This window comes from Carassius gibelio, chromosome A21 (assembly GCF_023724105.1).
Source record: "Carassius gibelio isolate Cgi1373 ecotype wild population from Czech Republic chromosome A21, carGib1.2-hapl.c, whole genome shotgun sequence".
In the NCBI taxonomy this organism is placed as follows: domain Eukaryota; kingdom Metazoa; phylum Chordata; class Actinopteri; order Cypriniformes; family Cyprinidae; genus Carassius; species Carassius gibelio.
In genome coordinates this window covers 9,680,774-9,704,835 of record NC_068391.1, presented here as the reverse complement: position 1 = coordinate 9,704,835, position 24,062 = coordinate 9,680,774, and the positions used below count along the sequence as shown (strand labels likewise).

Genomic DNA, 24,062 nt, shown 5'->3' with positions numbered 1-24,062 from the left:
AATAATTGTAAATATTTAATGAAGCAGACAGCAATTGTACACTATATTAGAGTTGAGGTGGCAAGTATACTTGCTTTTTGAGAGGATTATGGGATATATACAGGACACATTGCCCCTAGCACTCGGCTTATTTGTCTGAGCAGTCAAAATTACTTTAACTGAAAAACCAACCTATAATGTTTGACATCTTGTTATTTCTACTCAGGTCTGGCTTCAGCGATCGGTCTTGGGATATGTGCTCCCAATGCTGCTTTCCCTCAGATGGTTACAACCTTTGGCCTGGCAGGAATCGTGGGATACCACACCGTATGGGGCGTCACTCCTGCTCTCCACTCCCCGCTTATGTCCGTCACAAATGCTATTTCTGGTAAGTTAGTAAATCAAGTGCACAACCAAGGTGAAAGTATTTGCTATTATATAATTCGCTAACCTGAATGGCTTTTTCTTTGACTATTACAGGTCCTTCTCAAAAAATTTGCATATTGTGATAAAAGTTCATTATTTTCCATAATGTAATGATAATTAAACTTTCATACGTTTTAGATTCATTGCACACCAACTGAAATATTTCAGGTCTTTTATTGTTTTAATACTGATGATTTTGGCATACAGCTCATGAAAACCCAAAATTCCTATGTCAAAAAATTAGCATATTTCATCCGACCAATAAAAGAAAAACATTTTAATACAAAAAAAGTCAACCTTCAAATAATTACGTTCAGTTATGCACTCAATACTTGGTTGGGAATCCTTTTGCAGAAATGACTGCTTCAATGCGGCGTGGCATGGAAGCAATCAGCCTGTGGCACTGCTGGGGTGTTATGAAGGCCCAGGATGCTTCGATAGCGGCCTTAAGCTCATCCAGAGTGTTGGGTCTTGCGTCTCTCAACCAATTGAGCACCGTAATACCATGGTTGGTAAACCATTTACTAGTGGTTTTGGCACTGTGAGCAGGTGCCAGGTCGTGCTGAAAAACTAAATCTTCATCTCCATAAAGCTTTTCAGCAGATGCCCTTGATAAAACACAGTGAACCAACACCAGCAGCTGACATGGCACCCCAGACCATCACTGACTGTGGGTACTTGACACTGGACTTCAGGCATTTTGGCATTTCCTTCTCCCCAGTATTCCTCCAGACTCTGGCACCTTGATTTCCGAATGACATGCAAAAGAAAAAAAAGAAAAAAAGTACTTTGGATCACTGAGCAACAGTCCAGTGCTGCTTCTCTGTAGCCCATTTCCTGCACACGCCTGTGCACGGTGGCTCTGGATGTTTCTACTCCAGACTCAGTCCACTCCTTCCGCAGGTCCCCCAAGGTCTGGAATCAGTCCTTCTCCACAATCTTCCTCATGGTCCGGTCACCTCTTCTCGTTGTGCAGCGTTTTTTGCCACACTTTTTCCTTCCCATAGACTTCCCACTGAGGTGCCTTGATACAGCACTCTGGGAACAGCCTATTCAACCAGAAGTTTCTTTCTGTGTCTTACCCTCTCACTTGAGGGTGTCAATGATGGCCTTCTGGACAGCAGTCAGGTCGGCAGTCTTACCCATGATTGCGGTTTTGAGTAATGAACCAGGCTGGGAGTTTTTAAAAGCCTCAGGAATCTTTTGCAGGTGTTCAGAGTGAATTAGTTGATTCAGATGATTAGGTTAATAGCTCGTTTAGAGAACCTTTTCATGATATGCTCATTTTTTGAGATAGGATTTTTGGGTTTTCATGAGCTGAATGCCAAAATCATCAGTATTAAAACAATAAAAGTTGGTGTGCAATGAATCTAAAATATATGAAAGTTTCATTTTTATCATTACATTATGGAAAATAATGAACTTTTATCACAATATGCTATTTTTTTTAGAAGGACCTGTATGTTTGTAAATTTACTGTGAAAAGTAAAAGCAAAAATGTTGATGGTGAAGAAACTTTCTGATATAAAATTTTGAAATGTCACAGGATTTCTCAGTTTATCTCAAGCACAGGTCATCAAAGCACTTTTTCTTAATCTGAGTTTGCCCTTTAGCTACAGAGGGCTCTCAAGTGGGTGTGAATTACCCGTTTGCGTTAATGAGCAGAAAATGTCACCTAATTTTTTTTCCTCCCACCCTTGAGTTAGTGTCTGTGATGGGCCGACGTAGCCCACCCGTTAAGCACTTCAGCTCTTCATTAGTCTAGACTCAAGGTCCCAGGGTTCAGCACTGTTCAGAAGGCCATGCCCTCATCAGCCAGGCAGATCAAGCATGCTTCTGTGCTTCGTTAAGCTTTTATTCATTTCTCTCAGCGGCCTGAGAAACCAGGAAAGGTATCATTGTTTTTAACACCACTAAGTCCTTGGTGGTCTGCATTAAAGAGTCCTTTATGTCAAGAGAACTATAAACTTCACATCAAGAGTGCGGGGAATCAACTGAAGCAATTAGTTTCCCGCGACCTACTGCACACTTCCTGTGAATTACTTTTATTAGTCTTGTAGAGACAGTCTCCTGCTTTTCTTTGTCATCTTTGCATATGAGGTCTTGCATATTTGACACGTATTGAACTGGGTCTTTCACAGGCCTGGAAATGTGAGCGAGTTGGAATTCGCTTCTTTCGGTGCCAAAAGTAATGAAGCTCTCACAAAAGTGACCGAGACGTTAAGCCACTAATGTGGAATTTCTCATTCTCATTGAAAGTGTGGGAGAACTTTTCCAGAAGCATAAAGTTACTCTTTTGCTCCTGGTGGAGTAGAGTTCCTCTCTTGCTCTTTAATCTACCTGAAACTGGTGAATCAGAATGACTCCACATCGCTTGATATGAGCGTTTGAACATCACCTGATCCAAGGAATCTTTACAGATGAACTTAGGCTATTAGATATTGGTTTTTGGGTCCATTTTGGTGACCTAATGGATGTGTCATTGCTTAAAACAGCTATGCTTTCCAAACACCTCGTCGCTTTATTCTCCATGATCACAGAAAGTCAGAAATCTTATCCAGCCATTAGAACAACAGCAATCCATTTGTGGATCTGGAGCAGACTCCAGCATCTTTCAAATTCATCCAAGGGTTTTATTTTACAGATATCCAGGCCTTTGTATGTCTGGGTGCGTGTGTGGCGGTTCGTGCCTGTGGAGGTTTACAAATCATCTGTTGTGTTTCCTGCAGCATTGTGGTAGCGTGCTCTTGGCTCGCAAGCTGGTCTGTAATCAATTGTTACTTCAGAATTACAAAGTGAGAGGAAATGCTTCCCAACAGTTACACACTTCATTGACTTAAGATACCGCTAACTATCAGGGCCACCTCAGGTTTGGTCAGTCGAGTCGATGCCGCGGAAGCATTTGAAAGCGATTTAAAGAGCTGATGGTTATCAGATTTCCCTTGGGGATGCCAGTGTTGTCCTCGTTAATTCCCAGTAAAAATGAGTTACAAATGACTTGTTTTGAGCACTGAGAGTACTGTGTACCAGTGTCAAGCATATTACGTAATACTTTTAGTGGAATGGTGCTTTATTTCAAGTCACAACAAAACAAGTCTTAGCTTTCACCCTCTAATAGTCACAGTTTCAAAGCGAATTTGGAAACAAATGCAAATTTCATCTGGTGAATCGTGATAATTGTTTATCAATATATGCTTTATTAATCAGCATGGATGCAATAATTCAAAAATCGTTCTCCTTAGTTTAATAGCTATTCCACGATAGCGCCATATTCTGGTAAAATGCACATTTTTGGAATCAGTGTCACTAATATTTGTGTAGTATCTAGAATATAAAGTGTAGTAGCTATTGTCAGATTGGTTATTTTGCGGGGAAGTCGTGGCCCAATCGAAGGGTTGTGAGTTCTAGTCTCGGGCCGGACGGAATTGTGGGTGGGGGGAGTGCATGAACGGCTCTCTCTCCACCTTCAATACCACGACTTAGGTGCCCTTGAGCAAGGCATCGAACCCCCAACTGCTCCCCGGGCGCCGCAGCATAAATGGCTGCCCACTGCTCCGGGTGTGTGCTCACAGTGTGTGTGTGTGTGTTCAATGCTCTGTGTGTGTGCATTTCGGATGGGTTAAATGCAGAGCACAAATTCTGAGTATGGGTCACCATACTTGGCTGAATGAATGTCACTTCACTTCATATGCACTCTGAAGTCCTGATCTGAATCTGAATCTGAATCAAATTATTAAATTATTTATTTGATAAGTTGAAAGATTAATATAAAAATAATTATCTTTTTTTAAAACTACATTTTTTTTTAAAATCCCTTCCTTACTAATTTGTGGAGTATTCTGATAATTTTTTTTTTTTTTTTCAATCAACCTTTTTGTTTAAAAATAAATTAAGATTTTTTTGATTAGATTAAAAAATTTTCAACCATTTCAAATTAGTGATTAATTCTCATTCAATGCCAATTTTATATAAACTGTATAAAATGTAGTTTGAGACTAAATTTAAATATTATTAAATGTATTGTAATACATAAATGTAATTAAAATATTCTAAAATGTATTACAATTGAAATATATTTTATTTTTTGTTTGTTTATGGTTATAACGGGGATGCCATGTGTTTTCAGGTTTGACTGCTGTTGGTGGCCTCTCCCTCATGGGTGGTGGATTTCTCCCTAGCAGCACAGCCGAGACCCTGGCCGTACTGGCTGCTTTCATCTCCTCCGTCAACATCGCTGGTGAGTGCACTGAACACACGATCCTGTACCTGCCAACAGTGAAAGATAAAACACCGTTAAAATGTCGGAGGCTGAAAGCTGAGCAAGATTACAGATGCAAGCAGGTGAGGGCTCTGTACTCGTGCCGCTCGCTGCCCTCTGGCTGCCCTGCATCTTGTGTTCGTGAGAAGAGCGGCGTATTCCTTTCCTTCCAGGTGGAATAGTTTAGTCCGTCAAACCTCACACCTGAAACAGGAAATGTCAGCACGGCAGTTTTTGCTTCAAAGAGCCTCGGCCATGTCATAAATCAGTCTCTGCTCAAAACCAACCAACAGGGCCATTAAGGAGGAAAAGGGAAAAAATGGCTTGAAGCGGGCAGTTGGCCAAAATGCCATCCTGAATCCATTTGACCCATTCATTTAGCATCATAGTACGGTTGGCCGAGTCACTAGTCCAGGTCAGAGGGTGAGTTAGTGATTTAATGGCATGCTACTAGGCTTTTACAGACATTTTTCATCATGCTACAATAACAGGTTTTTGATTTGTGTTCCAGCTCACATAAAGTGTCTGGATTTATATATTTATCTTCTTAGAAGGCAGGTGTTTAATTTCAGTTGAAAGATGGTTTTTGTTATTTCCATTCCTCATACTCAGTGTTTCGTCCCACAGTCCCATTACCCATAAACCTTTAAAGTTTGAAATATGGACATTTTGGTCGCTTTTTCCTATCCTCTTTTCGACCATTTTTATTGTTACAAGTGCATATAGGGAAAAAACAACAATTGCCCTTTCCAATTTAATTTCAATAAAAGACAAGGAATTTATGGTGAACCTGCTCCATTAATGACAGGAATGAAAACATATTTTATTCTTTGGCCCGGCTGTAATGTCTGGAAATCCTTCACATTTAATTGTGGGAAAACGGAACGGTCCTTCTAATGCTGTATGCATTGTGTTCACTCGTCTGAGTACATTTACTTCTGAGTTTAAATATTTCACCGGGATCCTCAGGGGAACGGGTCACTAAGGTTTGAGTGAAACTGGATATCCGTCTGAGTTTCGAATGAAAAGCTTTGGTTTGGTAACCGTCCTAGTAAGATGCTTGGCTAGGACAGCGCAAGCCAGGAAAATGAATGTAAATGCAATCACATGGCAGTTTAAAAATACTTTGCTAATGAGCAGCAGATGAGTGGCTCCCGTCATTCTTCGTCGTCCTTCTGCAACTCAATTTGGATGTTTTACACATTTAAATTAATTGATGTTAAGAATTGATGTATATATATATGTATATATGTATGTATGTATGTATGTGTATATATATATACACACACATACACACCACACACACATTTTAACTTGTATACTGTGTTTATGCCGTGTTCTGTTTCTTTGATTTTGTTTGATCAGGTGGTTTCTTGGTTACTCAGAGGATGTTGGACATGTTCAAGCGGCCCACTGATCCTCCAGAGTACCACTACTTGTATCTTCTTCCTGCTGGTTTGTTTGTTGGAGGTTATGGGGTGGCTCTTCAAAGCGGCTACAACATTGAACAGGTAAGGCTGCATTACTTAATAGCAACTCTTCTGCACTATTTGTACTGTGGATCTGAATCTTACCCTTAAAATCATGAGGTTACTTTGTTTCATTAGTTCGATTGTTTATTTATATAGCACCTTACAGGCTACAGTTACAGTAGTGTACATTACAATAGAAAGCAAAAGAACAGCAATACTGTGAGAGGGGCGGGGCCGAGCACTGTGGGAATGGAGCGAGGCCGGTGGAGTTAATAAGGGGGTCTCGAGGGCCATGGAGGAGCTCCGGAAGGATAAAAGCAGAAGTGTCAACAGTGTTGGATGAGAGAGGACCAGACCTGGGTTTTATTTTGTGTTTTGTTTCTGTTTGTGTAGAAACATAAACACAAAAGAGCGTGACAGCCCCTCGCGCACGACTGTTGCGCTCTTTTGTGTTTATTTTATTATAAGGTTCGCCGGTTCCTGCCTCCTCTTAAAACGCAAAAACATCCATATACTAATGTACTAAAATGCTTGTTTGAAACTTGTTTGATCTTAGCATTACTCCTGAAATATACTCCGCTAAGTTCGAACTTCTCAATATAGCAGACAGACAAAAATAGTTGCATATAGTTACAGTGGAGACGGTTAAAACTATTACAAATTATTTTTATTGAAATAAAGCTGAAATAAAATAAATATAAGATGGAAAAACTTAATCTTTTAAACTTTTATTTATTTAAAAAAAAAAAGTAAGTTTCAAAAATATAATTGTAAAAATATATGTTGTATTATATAGTATATGTAGTATAGAAATAATACTAAAATAACAGTGGTTGATGTTCCTAGTTGTGCAAAAGAGAAATGGATTCTGGAAGATTTATTTCCTCACTTCCTGCAAACCTTCCCTTTGTGTGCAGATGATGTACTTGGGCTCTGGCTTGTGCTGTGTGGGGGCTCTGGCTGGTCTGTCCACCCAGTCCACGGCTCGTCTCGGTAATGCCCTGGGCATGATCGGAGTAGCCGGTGGCATTGCTGCAACTTTTGGAGCTCTAAAACCTTCCCCTGAGCTCATGGCACAGATGAGTGCAGCCATGGCAGTGGGTGGCACTGCTGGTGAGTGTATGTGTGTGAGTGTGTATGCTTCTGTTTGTGTGCATTTCTTCTTTAGTCAGTGGCCTTTGAACCTCCAAGTGTGTGAATATAAATTGGAAATGACCTTGTGATTTCCCCGCAAAGCCAGGTAATGGTCATCATGTCGTGTAAGTCACACAGCACGGTATCGCGCTTTGTAGCCAGTCATGTCTAATCTAAATTGCTAATTATTCCTGGAAACCTGCTGGAATGTAGTTTAAACCATCCCGACCTTCCCCAGCTCAAACCAGAAGTCTGCTTGTTTCCAGATGCTTCCACCCTGAGGTCTCAGCCCGCCCCAAACATGCCCCCTACACACACTCTTTCTTTCCTCCAACCTGCACTCCAGATTCACATCAACACACACACACACACACACACACACACAGACCGGTTCACCGGATGTGACCCGTTTACCAACAGGCCTGAATTCCCCCTTCTTGTCCGCAGGTTTGACCATCGCCAAGAAGATCCAGATCTCGGACTTGCCGCAGCTCGTTGCCGCTTTCCACAGTCTGGTGGGGTTGGCGGCCGTGCTCACCTGCGTGGCAGAGTACATGGTGGAGTATCCCCACTTTGCAACCGACCCTGCGGCCAACCTCACCAAGATCGTGGCCTACCTGGGGACCTACATCGGTGGAGTCACCTTCAGCGGATCTCTGGTGGCTTATGGCAAACTTCAAGGTCCTGCTTGTTTGGTTATATAATTACAGTTCAAGGCATAATTCAGTCACCTTCATGTTTTTAAACCTGTATGCCTTGTTTTGAATGTGCAATACATGAGAAGATATTTTGAAGAACAGTTTATGTTCGTAAAATGAATGTCAGGGAGTCCAGAACAAACGGTTGTTTTGTGTATACAATGATAGTCAGTGTGGCCCAGAGACATTTACTGTGAACTGTACTGCTCCTAGATACTAAAACACACAAGATCATGATCTGATATCATGAAAAAGAGCACAGTGCCACGCTTCACTCTGAAATATGCAATGCATATATTAAATTAATAGATTTTTGCACTAGGGCTATTGTGGTTCAGTTTTATTTCTATTAATCGTGAAGCCCTATTAGAAATCCCAATGTTGTGGGTCCAGGTCCTCCTTGTCTGGTGCGTTTTTGTTTGTTAACTCATCGGCCCACCGGTACCACACATGCCTCATGTTTAAAGCTTGGCCAGGCGGAACCTCTCAGAATTTGGCACTAATTAGTCCCTCCGTCCCCCAGTCATTTTCCACTTGTCCCTCAAAGCTGGAACGCATTATCTTCAGGAGCTTTCCCATTCCTCAACCACTACAGCCGCTCTGAAGCCTGCAGGCCTCCGCTGATAAAACAGATTAGAAGTCTCATTTTGATCCTTGTGAGTTTTTCTTTCAGCCTAAAAGGGGGGCCGGTGTAGAATACTGTACATAATCACCCAGTCCAGCAGTATTGCTAACTAGTTACGCAGCTAATGCTTAAGAGTTATTGATTCAGCTCCTGCTGTTACGAGTTTTGCCTGCACACATACTTGTCTTGGGCTGATGATATGTCTCGTACATATTCTAATAGTTTACAGATCACTAGCAGCTGATTAAAGAGCTCTTTAACAACACAACATGCATTTGTGTACTTTTGTTTAGAGCACGACTCAAACAAGCTTCTCGTTTCTTAGAAGTTCTCAACTAATTGTGTTTCACTCATCGTGTTCCCAAACAGCACATGTTGTCCGGTGTACATGCTAACCCACTTTTTGTGTTGCTCTTCTCACTCGCCTTGCTCCTCTTGCAGGTCTCCTGAACTCAGCTCCGCTTATGCTTCCTGGTCGTCATGCGCTGAACGCCTCCCTCATGGCAGCCAGTGTGGGTGGCATGATCCCCTACATGCTTGATCCCAGCTATACCACCGGCCTGACCTGCCTGGGCTCCGTGTCTGCACTCTCTGCTGTCATGGTAAGGGATTCACACAGGCTCTCAAAATTGCATTCATTAGGTTATCTTTTATAAGTCTTGCTGGGTGGTTCAGATGCTTTTTTTTTTTTTTTTTTTTTTTTGGTAAATTACTTGGTAGCTGATGGCCAAAATGTTTAATTTCAAAACAAAATTTTAACAGTTTTTTTTATAATCAATAATTGTTCATTAATAATAATGGTTAAGTATGTATGGCTTAAAGTCCTTTTTTTTGTTGCAATTTTCTGTGAAACTATGCTGATAAATTATAATGGGGAAGAAATTGCTGCCGACTTTTTCACTGAAGTGACGAAACTGAATATTGAGTAGAGTGTAGTTTTATTTCTGCATTCCTCCTGTGCTACATTTGGAAGTGATGCTTGGAGCGATTCTGTAAATCAGCATGTAAAAATCTCCAAATATGACATGCTCCATCAGCCAATATATTGGCCTACTGCTATCTTAAGTAGGGACAGTTGTTTATAAAATGTCACATTTGGTTTGTATTCCGTTTACTTTTGGTATGAGGATGTAATGTAAAGATTAAGATTTTGACTTGAGGTCAGAGATTGAGAAGATTGTGTGCAACTACAGCACATACAACTTCTTTTAGTCACAAAGGTCTGTTCCGTTACATAGGTAAGCCCTGCAGTTCATGAAACCTGAATCCCTTTGCTTTTAGTTTTATTTATTTATTTTATATAATCCATAAGAGCACACCACCATATGATGACAGATAGACGTAAACCACAATCATGAAATTTGGAGGGAACGCTTCCGGAGTCTTGGTAAACATTGGCGTCATGTAGCTTACGTCATTTGTCAATAATCAGGAAGCTGACAATTTTATACAGCTCCTTTTACTTCCATGAAGATAAACAATCACCTGCAGTATGGCGTCTGGCTCTTTTTGCACTGATTATTCTTCATATTCACAGTTTTTTTTTTTTTTTCTTGCTTGTTCGAAGGAATTTTTTACAAGATGTGTGGTAGCTGGCTTTGTTTAGGCCTTTTCCCCGAGGAAGGTACATTGTTTAATAATACAGGGATGATATCATGGACGTGTGAAACGAATACTGTGTTTTGACAAACACCTCATGCCTTAATTGAAGCCCATTGCAACCAAATCTGTGTGAAATATGTTGCTCTGGCTTGCACTAGATCGCATTTCATTTTCTAAAAACGAACCTTGTGTACAATGCGCATACCTCAGGCTTGTGCGTTTTTCTTTTGGTGGACTTTCTTTTTGTTTAAATGATGGAATCGGGTTACTGTTGTGCTTTGCTCACTTGTCATCACCGTAACCTTTGATCTCCACCCTCTTTTTTTTTTTTTTTTTTTTTTTTCTCTCTATCTGACCCTCATTCTAACCCTGCTTTTGTTTTTTTTTTGTTTTTTTTTTTTTTTTTTTTTTTTTTTTTTTTTTTTTTTTTTGTGTAGGGCCTGACCCTGACAGCCGCCATCGGGGGGGCTGACATGCCAGTGGTGATCACAGTGCTAAACAGCTATTCCGGCTGGGCCCTGTGCGCTGAAGGCTTCCTGCTCAATAACAACTTGTTGACCATTGTGGGTGCTCTCATTGGCTCTTCTGGAGCAATCCTCTCCTACATCATGTGTGTGGTAAGTTCCCAGTCTCACAAAGTTCACTCCATGATTTTGTTCCCACCTATTTTAATAAAGTTGTGGTTGTTATTAGTCTTAAAAATTGACAGTGGCAGTGTTTTCTCCAGCCCATAGGCTTTAAAAATAATTCCAAATATTCCGCATATTTTATGAATCACTACATGCACATTAATTTGCATTAAATGTAAATATATTATTTGACATTTGTTTATATAAAAATGTAATATAACAATTTTTGAAAATGCTTGTAACTTTGCAATTTTTCTTTTTTGATTGCAAAGCTGAATTTTCAGCAGTCCTTATGACTCCATTCTTCACTTGATCCTTTAGAAATCATTCTAATATGCTGAATTTGGTGCTCACAAATCATTTCTTATTATTATCAAGGTTGAAAACATTTATGCTTTTTAACTGTAGTATATTATATATATATAAGTCATTATTTTAGGTCAGTTAGAAGGCAGATGTTCTCAAAGTAGAAAACCCAATGACAACTTGTATTTTAGATTTATGCAAAATAACTCTTGAAATGTTATTTACTTGATTTTCAGTTGTTTCTAATAGTAATGTTATGGTTTGCATTTGTGTTATGGCTATAAAATGAGCAAATAATGCTGATCAGTGGATCGTTTCATCACACAGACTGTTATCAAAACTGTCAAAGATCATGTTAAATAATTTGTGCATAACCTAATTAATATTAGATTGCAGAACATGCATGTCTAAAATCTAAAAGTCTAAAAAAATCTTGATCTCAAGACTGGATGTTCCTGTTATAATGACTCCAAAGGCTTGCACCCCAGTGGTACTTGGGATTTCAACACCTCGGTTTAGTTTTAAGTTGGACAAATGGTATCATTTTACATGTACCCGCTTTTATTCTTCCTTCATATGCATATTCCACTTGAGTCACTTTGCCTATCTGGCATGCTTCTTAATATCCTGTTAATAATGGCTACATTTTATATTGAGACCCATTTTCTTAACACAATCTTGATTTATTCCGCTGAGAGGCCGTTTTCATATTCCGAATTCCTGAATTATTTTTTTCTTTCATTAGGCCATGAACCGCTCACTGGCAAATGTTATTTTGGGTGGCTACGGCACGTCATCCACCGGCACGGGCAAGCCCATGGAGATCACAGGTACCCACACTGAGGTCAACGTGGATCAGTCGGTGGAGATGATCAAGGAGGCTCAGAATATCATCATCGTTCCAGGTAATGGAGGCCCTTTGTAGCCTTGCACATCTGAAACTCCTTGGTTTAAACTAGATCTGGAGCGTACAGTCATTGACTTCAAACAATCCTTTGTTATGTCTTTTAAAGCAACCTCGCTTCACCCCCATTACATCACTGGTAATTTTCTGACCCCTCCTGTGCGGGACTATCCCCCCCAGAGTGCACCCTGAGGCCTGCTGGGGCTTGTTCTGAGAGGGTCTTAAACTCTCGCTCATAATTTTGAATCCCTAGACACATTCGTGTGCACTTTTTATTTGTCTGTTTAGGCTCTACTCCTTCAACGTGTTTTTTTTTTTTGTGTGGGATGGGACGGTTGGCCTCTTGTGGCATTGTTTCGTGTGAGGCGATCTGTGGGAGGTGGTGTTAGTTTTATCTCTTCCGGCAGCGTCATGCCATGTTTCTTTTGCCCAGATACAGCTAGCTGACTGAGCAGGATGTCAGACAAACTTTAACTGTGTGTACCTTCAGTACAAGTTCAGTTGGCAAACATTTTAGTTGGAGTTGAATATTTGTCTGGGGCTGGTTCCTTTAAACCATCTTAGCATGGGTCTCCGTTATGTCCTCCAGCAACGGCTGCAACTCTCACGCTGCTTTGTTCTCCGCAATGCACCATTTTATAGTTGCGTTTTATGGTCCGACAGCAGGTCGAGAAGATCAAGACCTCGGAGGCGACAGGACAGTGGAAAAGATGAGCGATAAGATGTGGGAATGTGAACATAAAGAAAAGAACAAACGATAATAAACAGCGCAGTCCAGAGTAAACAAGACTAGAGGGCCAAGCACAACAGAGACGGCCCCTTTTATTTAAAACAAATGGCCATCCAGCAGGCTCCGAGGCATCCAGATTTCCCCCTCTTGTCCGTTGCCTGTTCTGCCACTGCCAAAATGAGAAAGCCCTTTGTTCACTGACACAGGCCTGACCATCATGAGCACCGTGGTCTGTTGGTATGAGCCACAAAGGGATGTGAGAACTTATTGCACCAAATGGTAACATAAAAATGAAACATGAACAACATGAAAATGTTTAGGAATGGTAGCTATTAGGGCTGCACGTTATTGGGAAAAAATGACATTGCGATATTTAATTTTTCTGCGATTATATATTGCAATATGAAACCTAATCATATTTTTTCTTAAAAACAAAAATGGGGTGAGCACTTACATTCTCATTTTAAATGATTTAAACATCGACACCATCATGTCAATTGATTAATATGCGCAAAGGGGGAGAAGAGAGCAAGACAGCACTCGTGTTGTTTGAAGACGGTGAGCGTGCGGCCGGGGCTCACTCGCTCTCTCTCACGCGCTCTCCGTGAATCACATTCGTCAAGGGCCAAGTAGCAGCTGGCCCGTACAGTTAAGGAATAACGGCTCAACTACGACAGTTACATCGCACATCACGTGATGTGACTATCGTGGATTCGTACATCGCGATATCGATGTTTAAACAACACATCGTGCAGCCCTAGTAGCTATACTCGCACTGGATGATCGCTCCATCTTTTTTGTTGAGCTCTGCACTGCTAAGTAACACATAATTGAACCCACTTCAATTTTCTCCTCCCGTTTGCTGCTAAATCCATCCATCAACCTCCCTTGCGTTGTCGGCCCTTTTTAGTATATTTTGAATGGGGTTCCCTTGTCCGCTCAGTCTTTACACTGAGTAAGCAATGGCCTTGTTTCCATTTCCGCATTTTCGTATAATTTAAGTAGTCATAGTTAGTTTAGTTGATTGACAGCTGTGAAAATAGTTAAGACTTTACTGTTGAAGCTTGGAGTTTGCCAACCATGGCTGTTTTTTTAAGAAGAAATGCCTTAAAAAGAAAAAAAAGAGCTGAAAGAAATCATTAGGAGTTTGTCTAGAATCCTGCGGGTCATTCAGGTTTGAATTATTTCATCTGTGTACTACAAATGAGTGGGAGCAGGTCTCTTGTTTGCTTTACTCTCAAAACAGATTTTTCCTATTGTTTAGAAGTTGGGATTATTTATTATGGTAAAATCAATTTACATGACACATCGGGGGGAAAAAAAGGCGAAGGATGATTAGTAAAAATATAAAAAAGATGTGCCAGGATCATGCAGAGTTCATTCGAGTTTTAAAGTGGGAGTTTCCTAGGCTTCATATTTTAGTAACGGCTGATTTTTGCATGTCTGTTTAGGTGTGTTTCCTCTTTTAAATGCTGCGTCTCTTATTTCAGGTTATGGTCTGTGTGCAGCAAAAGCTCAGTATCCTATTGCTGATCTGGTCAAGTCACTGTCTGAGCAGGGCAAGAAAGTCAGGTAAGAAGTCATTTTCAAATCTTTGCTGTTGACCTGTTATTCAACACCTTTTTTAAGCCACGTGTGCACCACAAGATCCATGATACCAGGAGAAAGCTATCCGTTAACATTTCTCATTCATCTCAGTGGTGGATGCAGGACACCCCTTATTAGTAAACAGCGTCCTATGAATTATTGAACTGTATGACACTTGGAATCTCCCCTTTCTTTTCCTAAATCCTCTTTTTTTTTCTGCAGAGGTGCTTTATTTTCTCTCCTTTGCTCCACTTGTCTAATTATATTATATAGCCTAATTATTTATCTGTCAAAACTGTAATGGATTTAATCCATCCAAATAATACAGTAATAAGTTATTTATTATTTTTTATTCTTCTTTTTGATAAAACAGACTCTGAACGGACTCCTGTTTATTAAAAGTCGAGCCAAAATGGCAAAGGTTTTCCCTGGTAGTTTAGTCTGTGTAGGTTTTGGTCTCTCTGAAGGGGTGTGAGTCTTGTCCGTACTGCTGTTTGAGTGTTTGAACTCACTAGTTGCAGGTCAGTGTGGTGACCCTGTGAATGGCAGCCTTCTCTCTCCGCTCTCTCTGCATGTCGGACTAATCCATTTCAAAGAGTGCTTTTGAATGTCATCATTCAGTTGCTCTATTGTCTGGGGCTTTTGTTGCCTCTCCAGTGTACATGCAATGCCCTGTGATCTTAGAGCGCAGTGAACCCCAGGCCTCCAGTGCAGTGAAAGAGCCGGTGATGAGCAGAGCGACAGGTGCAGGCTATGCAATACTTTCCACAGTCCCGGTGAAGCCTCTCAGGTTGCAAGGCGTGGAAAGACTGTGTCCTTGACCCTAGAGATGATTCAACAACCATGTGCTTTTAGTATTTGTTATATTGATGATAAGAACATGCAACACAATGCAAAAGTTTCAAATTTTTGTTTTATACTGTGGATGGTGGCAGTTTATTTTTTTTTTTACAATGGGACAGTGAAGAAGTGACAGGAGATAAGAAGAAAAAGAGGTGGGATGTGGGAAGACCAGAACCAGATGTGAACTTGGGTCACCCACACATAAGTGGTGCTATAGTGGTCTATAATGTCTGGTCAGAGCGTGCCTTTAGCTCTCCCTTTGTCTTCAATATTAGTTTGTCTAGTCCCAAATTTAAAAACTACAATCAAAGTTTGCTTTTTATGTAAATTTATATTTGAAACCATTTAATATTTTAAATGTTTTTATTTATTTTTATATTTTAAAATGTGTAATTATTTGAAAATGTATGTGTGCATATATTAAGGGTGTAACGGTACACAAAAATCGCGGTTCGGTACTTACCTCGGTTTTAAAGTCACAGTTCGGTTCATTTTCAGTACAGTAAGGGAAAGAAATGCAAACATTAAACTGCAGGTTGTTCATTACTATAAACTTTTTTTTTTAACAATTTGTTTATTTTAATTTTATATATGTATTTTATTAAAAAGAATAAGAAATAAAGTACTGCTGCAAAGTTCTCCACTAAATAAAATACTCAATAAGTATAAGTCTCAAACCAATATCATATAATAAAATATAATGAAAAATATAAATAACTATGATTACAGTGCAGCATTACCAATCCCAGCTTGTAGGCCTTCTCAAATTTAAAAAATATATATAACTTTTCCAAAGTGTAAAGTTACAGCATCAACAGTTTCAGTTTTTAGACCTGCTCAGATTTCATTATTGCATTGGACCGATCGGAATTAAGAGCAAATGTCTGTTTAAATGCCGACGGGAGCTGCGTTTGAATTACAATCGTTTTTTTCCTAGTTGTAGTAATGTTCACACTCACATGATGCCTTTTGAAAACATTAGGCCGGTAAAACACTGGCATATTGCACCTGTCAAACATAGTCTATTTTGCCATCAATACTGTTGACGGTGTCCTTTTATCAGTAGGCTTTATATTTATGCTCAACATGAAGTATAAATATTGTTGTCGTGAAGACAAGATCCTGGTCTGTCGGCGGCCTCCCTCTATGTCACCTACAGTAGCAGCAGTGCGCCAGCGCCGTGTCAGGCACGATTCTGGTGTGTAAAGACACAGAAAACGCGAGGCAGCACCACGCTCCTAACACGCAGCAGAAACGCCACGCTCACGCCACGCATTATCATTTTTATAAAAATAAAAATATTTATTTCTAATTTTTAACGTTTTATTTATATTTAAGGAATATTTTATAAATTATGTGTGTGTGTGTGAGACAATAATTATAATAATTGACAAGGCTAAGCGGAGTGGCCGTTACACCTCGGGTGTGCATTATTTTTCTAATAATTCAACGATCCGGAGTCAATTATTCCGCTTTGCTACGGTTACCACACCTCAAAACATGTATTTAAAGTAATTCGTCTGTTTTTTTGTACTTAAATCGCTATTGAGAGTAGGACTATTTCTTCCGCATCTCATCCAACACCTCTTTTGATAGAACCAAAGCATCGTTTTAAAGATGGTAATGGAGGCTTGAGCCGTTGATAGCATTCTAATGCAGTTATTAATGAAGTTATTAAAGAGAATGACAGAGACACACACACAGAGTGAGAGAAAGAGAGAGAGAGCTTGTGTGAATTAGGCTAATGTACCTCTGTAATTTCTAAACAACGCTGTTTTTACATTGCTAGAGAGAAATGTCATGTGTAGCCTTAAGTTGCTACACTATATATGCTAACTGATAAAATCATCAGGGCAGCGCTGAAAACACCTTTTTGTGCAAATTGCGTGACCGTTATTACTGTTTACAATGCAAAGTGATATGGAACTTTAATGCGGTCGAGAGAGCTGCCTGGAACTACGTTCGCCGTGCGTTTCCCAGAAAATAATTGCACACCTCAGAACATTCATCAGCGACTCAGATTCAAGCATTCAATAGCCCCGTAGTAAAAGTAATAGTGTGTGTATATTTCCTGTATATTGTTTATAAATGTATTATTCATTTATAAATTATTATATTTATAAATAGCATGTATGTATGTATACATTACATACACACACACACGCACGTACATACATTCATTTTAAATATTAATCAATGTAATTGTTTTTTTTTTTTTTTTTTTTTTTATATAAATAGTTTAAATAGTTTATTTTTTAGTTTAATGTTCTACATGTTTCGCTCCCCAATTTTTCCTGTTCTCTCTTTCTATTAAAGCAGCAAAAAGGCTAAGTGAGAGACATTTGCAGTCTTCTGTAAAACTGCATCTGATTTGAATGTGCTCTTCACGAGGCTACAGCTGATCACTGTGTCTCCACTGTGGTCAGCAACTTGGTCGCAAAGTGCACAGCCATCCATGCTTTGCTCAAAACCACATTGCCAGTGATGGAGATTGTTGCATGCTGCATCAGATTATCATTAACTGCCACTCTCTTGTGAGCCTTCAGTGCCTTTTCCCATAATGCAGCTTATGGGGTACTTAAACAGTCAATTGTCAATTTCTTTCATTCAGTTGCCACCTTGTCAGATCAGTTGCATAAGCTAGATTCCTGTTTTCTCTACAGCTGTGGGCACTGTGTGATTGTGGAGGAGAGATGCAGACCGGAAGCTGGTGTAATTTTCGTTCATTCGTTTGATCTGAGAGCCCAGCATCTGCTGCCAATTAGAGCAGTTGCATTTGATTAGAAGGGGAGATGGGTGGCCAAAGAGTGGACAGATTAGCTAGCGCACCCGCCGCTCTCCCCCAATTCTTTTCAGGATAATTGGCTAGGGGTGTCACCCTGTCGAGAGGACTGTGGGTCGAATTGACTCAGTTTAAACTGTCTTCTTATCATTCCTATTCAGTTTCTGTCTTTCGTCTCTCCATAAAGATGCTTCATTGAAAGGAGGTTTGGGCAGGAAGGCAGTCTGAATCTCCTCTGGGCTGGAAGGTTGTCCGTGGTTATTTTCAGAGTGTGTGTTTGTACAGTGTGGTGTAACGCAGTTAGATGGGAATGGGAATAGCCGAACAGTTGGGGTGGGTTAGATGGTAGAATCGGGCTTGGGCTCATTGTCCACCCAGACTGTTTTGGGCATGCAGCTACAGCTTATGTAAGTCAGTGTGAGAGTTGATTGACAATCCCCATGTTTTGAAAATGTAGAGTCCAGTCCACTAAAGTATATTTCTTTTTAATTGATTATTTAGCAATTCAAATATGAAGTGAAATGGTGTATTGATCTCAAATATGTTACACAAATTGTCTTGAATGCTCTGGAAATGGACTAATTATGAAGTAAACAACTCTGACATGTTAATTAGAACAACACCGCTTAGGTCAGGTAAACTATGATTGTGATCCTTACACTTAAATGTTTTCTGAGAATTTGCCTGATTCTGATTCTTTTAGTTCTTTAAAGCAGTCTGTAGCTGTTTTTAAATATATATATATATATATATATATATATATATATATATATAATCATTTTCTGAGCCCCTCTCTTTAGTTAATGTACTTGACTGATTGAATGCTGTGATAATGAAATCCGTGTGGTGGCTTTATTTTTATAATATGGTAATTATTATTATAAAATGATTTTAGTTTCTTGTTTTAAATGGTTTTATATTTTAAATTAAATAAATGAAATTGATTGATTGAATGCTGTTTTTAATTAAATTTTTTATTGTCTTTTTTTAAAACTTATTAACTGCCTCTGATTGATGATTAGTTTTTTACTTGATTACTATACCTGTCCTGTGCAAAGCAGTTTAGATAATGTTCCTATTTTTTTTTTTTTTTTTTATTAGAAATAAAACTTAGTATTGGTTACTTTTTTTGGTTGATTTTGAGTTAAATTGCAGTTCCCTGTGACTTCTGAATCTGAAAACAGTGTAAACCTCAAATAAAATCACAAAATGATGTTTGTTAAAATAGGCAGGCATATCACTTCCTGTGTCTCTCCAAAGCCTGTTGGCTGTCATCTTCTGTTTTTACAGTGAAGTCGTAAAGCTGCCCACGTGCCCTAGGGATCCACTCATCTTCCTCAAGCCATTTCCCCTGAGCTCAAGCACTTTACTACCTCTGGAATTAAAAAGATACCTTCAGCCTCTGCTTGTTTCCTTCTATCTTTTAACCTCTTACAAACACCCTAACGCCTGCCCCAAAGCACTTCTACTTAACCACGTTCAAAGACTCCTGCTCATATGTATGGAGAGTCGTCCTGCACAACCGGAAAGTGCTTTATTTGGATGCCATGTGTTTATCAGGGGATCTAAGAGGTCACTGATCTGTATTGTGTTTGTGTGTGTTCAGGTTTGGAATCCACCCTGTGGCTGGTCGTATGCCAGGCCAACTGAACGTTCTTCTGGCTGAAGCTGGTGTGCCATATGATATTGTGCTGGAGATGGATGAGATCAATCATGACTTCCCTGGTATAATATCCGTTTTTTTTTTTGGTGTCATTTGTGGGATATAAATGTGTGTGTGTGTGTGTATATATATATATATATATATATATATATATATATATATATATATATATATATATATATATATATATATATATATATATATATATATATAGATAGATAGAGATAGAGATAGATATAGATATAGATATAGATATAGAGATATATATATATATATATATATCTATCTATAATTGTGCTTTCCATTATCGTTTTTCAGAAACTGACCTGGTTTTGGTAATTGGAGCTAATGACACAGTCAACTCAGCGGCCCAAGAAGACCCCAACTCCATCATTGCTGGCATGCCTGTTTTGGAGGTCTGGAAGTCCAAGCAGGTGAGCATCTTATTAGCTGTTAATGCCTTGCAACATTTAAATATTGAGTTATAGTATTAAAAGCATAACTTTTTTTTTTTTTTTTGTAGCTGATTTCACACGATATTCACAACTATTCAGTTGTTCAAAGAAATGTGTAATTTGTCAAAATATACTATTTCCAGTAGGCTAACTTTTTGTTCTTTTGAACTGTCTTTTCATCAAATAATCGCGGGGGAAAATATATACCAGTTTTCACAAAAAAAATTTGATTTTTCCACATAAATAATAATTAGAAATGTTTTTTGGACACCAAATCAACATATTAATAGAATTTCTAAAGGATCATGTGATACCGAAGACTGGACTAATAGCTGTACTGAACATTTGTCTTAGTCATCGCAACAACACATTACATTTTAAAATAAATCCAAATGGAACACCGTTAATTTAAATTGGTAATACGCTTTCACAATATTACGGTTTTTACTGTATTTTGAATCAAATAAATGCAGCCTTTGTCAGCATAAGAGACTTCTTTCAAAAAAATGTTACAGACCTCAAACATTTGAACGGTACTGTACATGACATACTAAATACTCCATATGTATCTGGCTTTACTTTTATGGCCAAAGTGTTCTCAAGCATTGTAATATAGACCATCCCTCATTCTCCCACCCAGAGCGATTTGAAAATCGACATCCCATCCCTACAGCTGGTTCCCACTGTAACCACGCTTCGGTCCAGGTGTATCTCCAGAAAGACTCCAGCTCACGTTGCTTTCATTAGCGCTGACTCGCTCGTTCTGGAATGATGACATTTCAGAGCATCCGACCGATACTTTCCCTAAAATGCGGGGCTGGTGTGCCTCACCACATGACAGGCCCACTGCGGCCAGACCATCTCTAGGGAAATCACTCAGAGTATTGGGGTTTGACGTTTGCGAATGTGCAAAAACCTTGTCCTTCTCCCAAGAGTAATTGTGTGTAGCTTGTTAACATTGTTCCATATGGAATTATGCAACGACTAGAACTTTGAACCAAAGCAAATAAGGATATTTGTAGCAACTTGGAAGTGTAGCCAAGTCTCGGCAAGGGAACTCGACAAACTTAGAATGTAGTGACGCTCTTGATGACATGATAGTGCGGCAGAATCTGAAGTTTCCCTGTCGATTGTCTCTCTTGGTCTCGTAATCCTCAATCTCGTGCAACATCCACCCTACTGATTGCTCCCAGCCATGTTAAAGACCTTCATGTGTAACCTCATTCCCAACTGAAACCAGCTGCCCTATGAATAATTTAACAAAAGGATGTTGTCCTGTCCTGGGGGATGCTGAGCCTGGTTAAAGTGGTCACATGAGTCTTTGAGAAGAGGGGATGGGTGTGTCTGAACGCCATCCTGATCACCTGGCTGGCATTAAACATCTGCAGGGCTTTTGAGGGACAGATGATGATATTAAGAGGATCCGCCTGCTGATTTTGAAGTCTCAAGTTGAGGGTCATTTCGTTCCAAATATCTTTCAGTGTATTGAATAACACTAAAGCTAGACCAGCGGCAAGGGCTCTCCTCTCTGGTTTTACTTATTCAATTACCAAGTGTTCCTCCTTCCCAAACAGATGCTCCCAATCAAAGCACTGCTCTCGACGATTTTCCCAGAAACTGTTCAGCCTAAAAACTGGTGTTCAAGACACTAATGACTCTTAATTTTGTAAATGGCAGATACTTAAATAACGATTACATGTTGGTAGCATGGGCTGTTTTTGCACCCTCTTGTACGAATCCTAAAACCCTTCTCCACCACTTCATATGCAGGTGCATGCAGTCTTTACAGGAATAATGTTGAAGAGTTTGTATAAGTTGGTTTAACTCAATGGAAAAAAATCCATTGAAAATCTAAGGGCACTGTACAGGATTTTATTTAGTGTGAATTTTCCAACTTATTCAATGAAGTACTTTTGTTGCTGGATTAGACCAAATGCATCTGCTTTCATCCCTTCAGATCATCGTGATGAAAAGATCTCTGGGAGTTGGCTACGCTGCTGTGGACAACCCTATCTTCTACAAACCAAACACATCCATGCTTTTGGGAGATGCCAAGAAGACTTGTGATGCTCTGTCTGCCAAGGTCCGGGAGGGCTAGAGAGGAAAGAGAAGATCTGACCTTGGTTTGCACCAGATGAGTCACGGAGATCGAACAAACCCAATAAACCCTTAGATATAAATTAGCTCTAATAAGAACAAGCTCTTAACGACACACTTTATGCCCATTTGGTTTTTGCTGTAGATATAAATAGTTTATTCAGTATTTCCAGAACTTTTGTTTTACTTTTCATTAAATGTTCTTCTTTTGGTCCCCCATTTAAGTCACGTTAAAAGGGAAAAAAACCATTACAGCATCACATTAATTAGCATTAATAAAGCAAGCTCACCAGTTATCATCTGGTTTTGTATGTATTATAGATCGGGTTTTATATAGCATAACAATTTGTAAAAAAAAAAAAACGTGTTAGCATACATATGACTAATTTTATAAGCCATAAAAAACTCTAAACTGTATGCTTTTTTTTTTTCTCCTTTTTCTTGATTCATTGTTTATTTGCCGTGTGCATTAAGTGACCAGCTGGCGGTGTATGGTGGTGTTCCAAGTGAGAAATCAACTTTTTCAGATGCAGCTTCAGAGGACCAGATTTAAACAATGCACATTTTCTCTTAATAGCGTGAAGTTTTGAAGGATTGCTGGTGAGATGAAGTCATGGCTAATATCACTGGAGATTTGCACACAGAATCCCAAACACCTGTGGCTCCTCCATAAAATGATTTGTATTCCCCAACCACTCTTGATTCAAGTGAATGTCACCATAGCAGTGAGTTTAGTCACTGTATATCTGCCCTGTTGTCCTCCCAAATCTGTTCCCAGCAGTAATCCTCCACAGTATTTGACAGGGATTTGAACATATGTATTATACTTAACCACCGGGACCTAATGGAGTAGATCCTATGAGAGACAGGAACCAAGACTGACCATTACAACAACCCTACCTCTCCACAGTTTCAATTCGACCAAAACAATCCCTCACCTCCCCAATCACACACTCCTGCTAATGTTCGCCTCAAGTTGGGCTGCACGGGGCACATGTAGTTTGTTCATCGATGTAGATTTTTTTGGGATGCAGGAAGGTTTAGATGCTGAATTTCATCTGATTCAGAAATGGTTTAAAATGTGAAAAAGAAGTAAATTTTGTGAGGGAATCAGTTGCTGCAAAGGAAATTAATTCTTTATCGAACACTGTTTGGGTTAATATACACTTTTGCATTCCCTCCCACTCCTTCAGGATGTTTTTGTATAGACAGGTTCTTGCGTAGAAACGATGCTTTGAAAATTCTGCTTTGCCGCAATGCATGGGAGGGGAGAGGGTGAGTCTTCAAATGTTTCGTTGTGCCATGGTGATGAATTAATGTCATACTGTGAAATGTTTTTTCTCACTCCACTGTATCACAGAGCATCCCTCTTAATAAACATCCTGATAAGAGAACGATGGCACGAACGGTCTTTCATTTCTCAATATTGCATGCCTTCAGTGTTGCGGGCACCACAATGCCTAGATTGGGCTGTTGAAGAAGCCACTTGCATCTTCTGATGAGGGAATATCTGCACACAAGTGACAGTGATTATCCATTGTCAGTTTTTCCTCCTTTATGTCTGGAGTTAAGGGTGGAGATGTTTGTTCTTATCTCAAGTCCATGTGGGTTCTTTCACCTTTGCAACAATTGGCACTCAGACATGATAGTATCTTCATGAACCTTCTCCAAGTCTCTCTTAAGAGGTGAAAGGGTTGATGGGAAAGTGCTTCAAGGAGTTATAAAAAGGTCCAAACAGTTTTTATTTCCTTCATTTATTTTGAGTCCGGGTATGGGACATTTGTGATGTAGTGGGGAAAAACACATTCCAGCCATTACTAGTTCATCTGTTTTGGTTCTCAGTGTCTGGTTCGTCTGTTACTGTAGTTCTCT

The 24,062-nt window shown here is 39.5% G+C and overlaps 1 protein-coding gene across 2 annotated transcripts in view; it reads left to right on the top strand.

Moving 5' to 3' along the window:
• The window catches only part of LOC127941758 (NAD(P) transhydrogenase, mitochondrial), a 37,357-nt gene extending 13,773 nt beyond the window's left edge, over positions 1–23,584 (top strand). For both annotated transcript variants that reach the window (XM_052537138.1, XM_052537137.1), the window contains exons 11-22: positions 206–367; positions 4,532–4,642; positions 6,029–6,174; positions 7,053–7,248; positions 7,717–7,950; positions 9,034–9,194; positions 10,632–10,811; positions 11,875–12,034; positions 14,254–14,335; positions 19,582–19,700; positions 19,957–20,072; positions 22,051–23,584. In XM_052537138.1, the coding sequence (XP_052393098.1) occupies positions 206–367; positions 4,532–4,642; positions 6,029–6,174; positions 7,053–7,248; positions 7,717–7,950; positions 9,034–9,194; positions 10,632–10,811; positions 11,875–12,034; positions 14,254–14,335; positions 19,582–19,700; positions 19,957–20,072; positions 22,051–22,191 (1,808 nt within the window). In that variant the 3' untranslated portion in view covers positions 22,192–23,584. The remainder of the gene's footprint in view (positions 1–205; positions 368–4,531; positions 4,643–6,028; positions 6,175–7,052; positions 7,249–7,716; positions 7,951–9,033; positions 9,195–10,631; positions 10,812–11,874; positions 12,035–14,253; positions 14,336–19,581; positions 19,701–19,956; positions 20,073–22,050) is intronic.
• Positions 23,585–24,062: the final 478 nt, after the last annotated feature.